The sequence below is a fragment of the Montipora foliosa genome, chromosome 1 (genome assembly GCF_036669935.1).
Source record: "Montipora foliosa isolate CH-2021 chromosome 1, ASM3666993v2, whole genome shotgun sequence".
NCBI classification, from domain to species: Eukaryota; Metazoa; Cnidaria; class Anthozoa; order Scleractinia; family Acroporidae; genus Montipora; species Montipora foliosa.
Window position 1 is genome coordinate 46,008,737 of NC_090869.1, and position 3,717 is coordinate 46,012,453.

The 3,717-nt window shown below is 38.6% G+C and overlaps 1 protein-coding gene across 1 annotated transcript in view; it reads left to right on the plus strand.

The window, feature by feature from the left end:
• The window catches only part of LOC137969834 (uncharacterized), a 5,145-nt gene extending 2,898 nt beyond the window's left edge, over positions 1-2,247 (plus strand). The window contains exons 2-3 of the mRNA XM_068816215.1: positions 25-50; positions 1,458-2,247. Coding sequence (XP_068672316.1) covers positions 25-50; positions 1,458-2,247 — 816 coding nt within the window. The remainder of the gene's footprint in view (positions 1-24; positions 51-1,457) is intronic.
• The last annotated feature ends 1,470 nt before the right edge of the window (positions 2,248-3,717 follow it).

Below are 3,717 nucleotides of genomic sequence, written 5' to 3' on the forward strand. Positions count from 1 at the left end.
CTTTACTTTGTGCCCTACATTTAGACTTATTTAACTAAAGGAGACTTGAGGTTAGTTTAAGGTAGCACATATAAGTACAATATTATTTTCATTATTCCATTCTGTAGCAGGTACAATCCCCTGTAAAATCCTAAAATTTTAAATTTGTTCCATCTTCCTTTCCACATGGATGCGCACAGCGGCAATTCTTCTTGTTTCTTCAACCTCTTTCCTTGTCAGCTGATGGTTGGAATCCCTTTTGAGGGGCATATTAAGGGTGACGTTTAGTGGCTTAAGTAAATCATTGATGTGAAATCCCTTATCAGCCATAATACTGTCTCCACACTCTAGAAGATCTAGCAGTCCTGATTCTTTAACAATATGTTTGTCAGAAGTATTTCCAACCCGCAGCTGTGAAAGAAATGGGCTGATACCCACAATAACTTTAGATGTATTGTGAAATTTGTAGGAGGAATACATGTATGTAATTTACTGATTTACTAAAGGTGATGGGGTTTCAACTCCTAGTCGCTTCATGCTATGGAAACGGAACGGAGATAAGCACTGCCTGATGGGCCTTCTGGCTCGTAAGCAGAGACTTTAAAAATAGAGTTGATCACTTTAAACTGAAATCCTTTCACATGATTCGAGTACAACAGAGTGTGGTAGAGCGAAGATTTGTTGCAGCTGATCAATAAAGAAGGTAAAGTTACTCTGTAAGTTGGGAATGATATTAGGAAAGTGCGCATTTTTGGGTACAAGTAACGAATAATAGTCCTTTGATTTCTTTTTCCTGACATCAAAAATGTTTTTGTCAGTTGAAAATTAGGGAGAGGCTGTATATTTGCAAAGAGAAGCATTTTTTGAAAGAGACGCTATTAAAATAATGTGGAAGGCCAGACCATTTTAAAAAATTAATTTTGATAATCTTGTGTGACCAGTGGCTAAATGAGCCTTTGATATTTAAATTGAAAATTAAATCTTGAATAAAAATCATTCCTGCTTCTCCTTATCATTCCAAATGATATTTTGGTAGTCTCTCTGACAGGCAAAAGAGTCATAATCCTTAAGGTTACTTCCCACCTTAGCGGGTGTCCTTCGGGAAAAATTCGTTCGCGCGCTTGTTGCAATAAGATCCTAGCAAACTATAAGTCAGAAGAAAGCTTAAGAAATGTAGGTTAAGATAAAAATATTGTTTAAGTGTGTTTCCTTTTAGCAAGCGTCAGGAGCTGGTGAGACATGAAACCATTAAGGGTTCTTCCATGGTCTCATGTTAATTCAAAAGCGTGCCAAACTGAAAAGTACTTCAGTGCAACAAGCATGGACAGGGAAAATTTTGCTCACTTTCCGTACCAAAAGTTCGATTTTCAGCAGTTTCAAGGAGCAGCTGGCATTGGGCCGTACATGACATTACTGACAGATGAACAGGAATAGAGAGGGAGTTCATTTAACTATTATGTCTCCCAAATTTTTCCAAGCCAGATCATAAACGAAGAACCAAGTTCAAGGTCTATTTCCCCCGAACCTACTTCTTCTATTGCCGATGCCTCTGCAGCTGCTGCACAGAAGAGGAAACAGTGTGAAACATTGACTAGAGAAGAGGAGAAGTACTTAGTCAATTTGTGGGTGGAATACTACGATCGTCTGGAAAGTAAAGACTCAAGAAAGTACTGGGACATTATCACCCGAGAGCTTAACGAAAAGTTTGGGAAGAATCGTTCTGTTGACAAGTGTAAACGGAAAATAAAGTACCTGGTGGAGCGATATAAAGAAAAGAACGACTGCAATAGAAAGCAGTCTGGTGGATCCCTGTGGAAATCACCCTTTTACGATGAGCTGGATGCAGTGTTAGGAAACCGGGATGTTGTGACGTTCCAGCATGTGGCTCAGGCAGGTTCTCTGTCCACAGAATCCAGCTCTTCTTCAGCCGTGAAAACGTCCAATCCACCCAGCTCTGCTGAAGAGTCTCCCCCCTTGAAAGAAAGAAATTCGAAAGCAAACGATGATGGAAATGTTGCAGTTGCAAGCAAGCAGCTGAGAAGGCAGCATAAGAAAAGGCGAGCTCCAACAGCAGAACAGCAAGGGCAAGAGCTAGACGAAGAAAGCCAAGTGCAAGCCAAGATCCTTAAGTCAGTCACTGAACAAGGTGCGCGAATGACAGAAGCGATCGAGAAGAGGCAAGATTCGCACAAGCAACAAGTGGAGATGATGACACAATTTATGGGGGCCATGATCAGTATGATGCAGAACAATGCCACTAACAACTAGGTCTTTGTTACAATCTAAGCTTTCTAGGGTTGCGTGACATTACTTTCTCTATGTGCGTGAACTCCACTTGATGTTTTATTATGTTGAGTTTTAAATTTTAAATTTTAAAACCAAAAAGAAGCTACGATTCCCAATTTTTTTAATACAAAGAGACTAATATTAATTGAAATATGGTTTAATTGTAATTGTGGGAATCAAGGTGTACCGTAGTGATTTAAAACACAATTTTAATGAAATCTTTTTAAAATGATCTTTGAGAACTATAAACATGAGTTTTTAGCTATAGGAATATAATAATTATTTCAAAGTCACTAACAATGCCGAGAGATTTCGAACTGATCTTTGTAGTCCTGTAATTGAAATGCAGTGATTTTATTTTAGTTATCACATTAAATAGAACTCAAGTAGGCCTTAAGAATTTTTCTGATGTTGTCCCCAGCTCTAAGAATTTCATCGTTATCTCCTTGGTCATGATCACTGTTTTCATCGCTTTCCACCCACTCGTCTCCATGTAATGTGCAAAAGGTATGTAGAATGGCACATGCCTATTGGTGGTATTGTGTAACAAAAGGCAATATTTTCTTTTGTGTGCTGTTTATCTTTGTTTTCAAGTGACCTCTCTCTATTCGTTTGGGTATCAATTGTTTAGACGTGTTGTGAAACTCTGCATGTTATTATTAAACGTCAAGACTGACGAATTTGTTCTTAGGAGGCGTAGCACTTCTCCTTTTATGAATCCTTTCTTAACGCCTGGTGGATGACACGAATAGAAATTCATGTATTGAAAGGTCTCTGTCCGTTTGTAATGTGTTTGCACATCAACGGTGGATTCTCTATTGAATCTCTCGCCTTTTTACACTTTTGTGTCTAAGAATGCAATTTCTGAGTCTGATATTTCAGCTGTAAATTTGATTGTATCGTGGTAGTTGTTTGCCCTTTGCACAAAATTTTATATATTGTCTTCGGTTCTGTCCCACAGACAGAAGACATCGTCATTGTATCTCTTCCAAACTAGCGGTTTAATTTTGCTCTTGCTGATAATGCCTTTTTCTATTTTCGCCATGAAAATATTGGCAAAAGCCACGGCCATTTTGGTTCCCATTGCCGTTCCGTGGGTTTGCAAATAATGTCGTCCATTGAATTGGAATGAATTCTCTTTTAGTATCAGGCAAAGCATTTGCCTCAAGAACTAAGTAGGGATTGGTCAATGGTTTTTATAGAAGTCTTCGTACACTTTGCAGAAAGTCGTGATTCCTTCTTCTTGAGGTAGATTTGTGTATAAGCTAATTACGTCCACTGAGGCAAGGATTGTGTTCTTTGGCAGTTTTGTTTTCTCGATGAAGTTTATATAGTCTGTTGAATCTTTCAGCTAAGATTCTTGTTTTTGCGCTATCGGCTGTATGAGGCGGTCAACGAAGCATGAAATTCTTTCTGTAGGGCCGTCACTCCCAGATATTATAGGTCTACCTA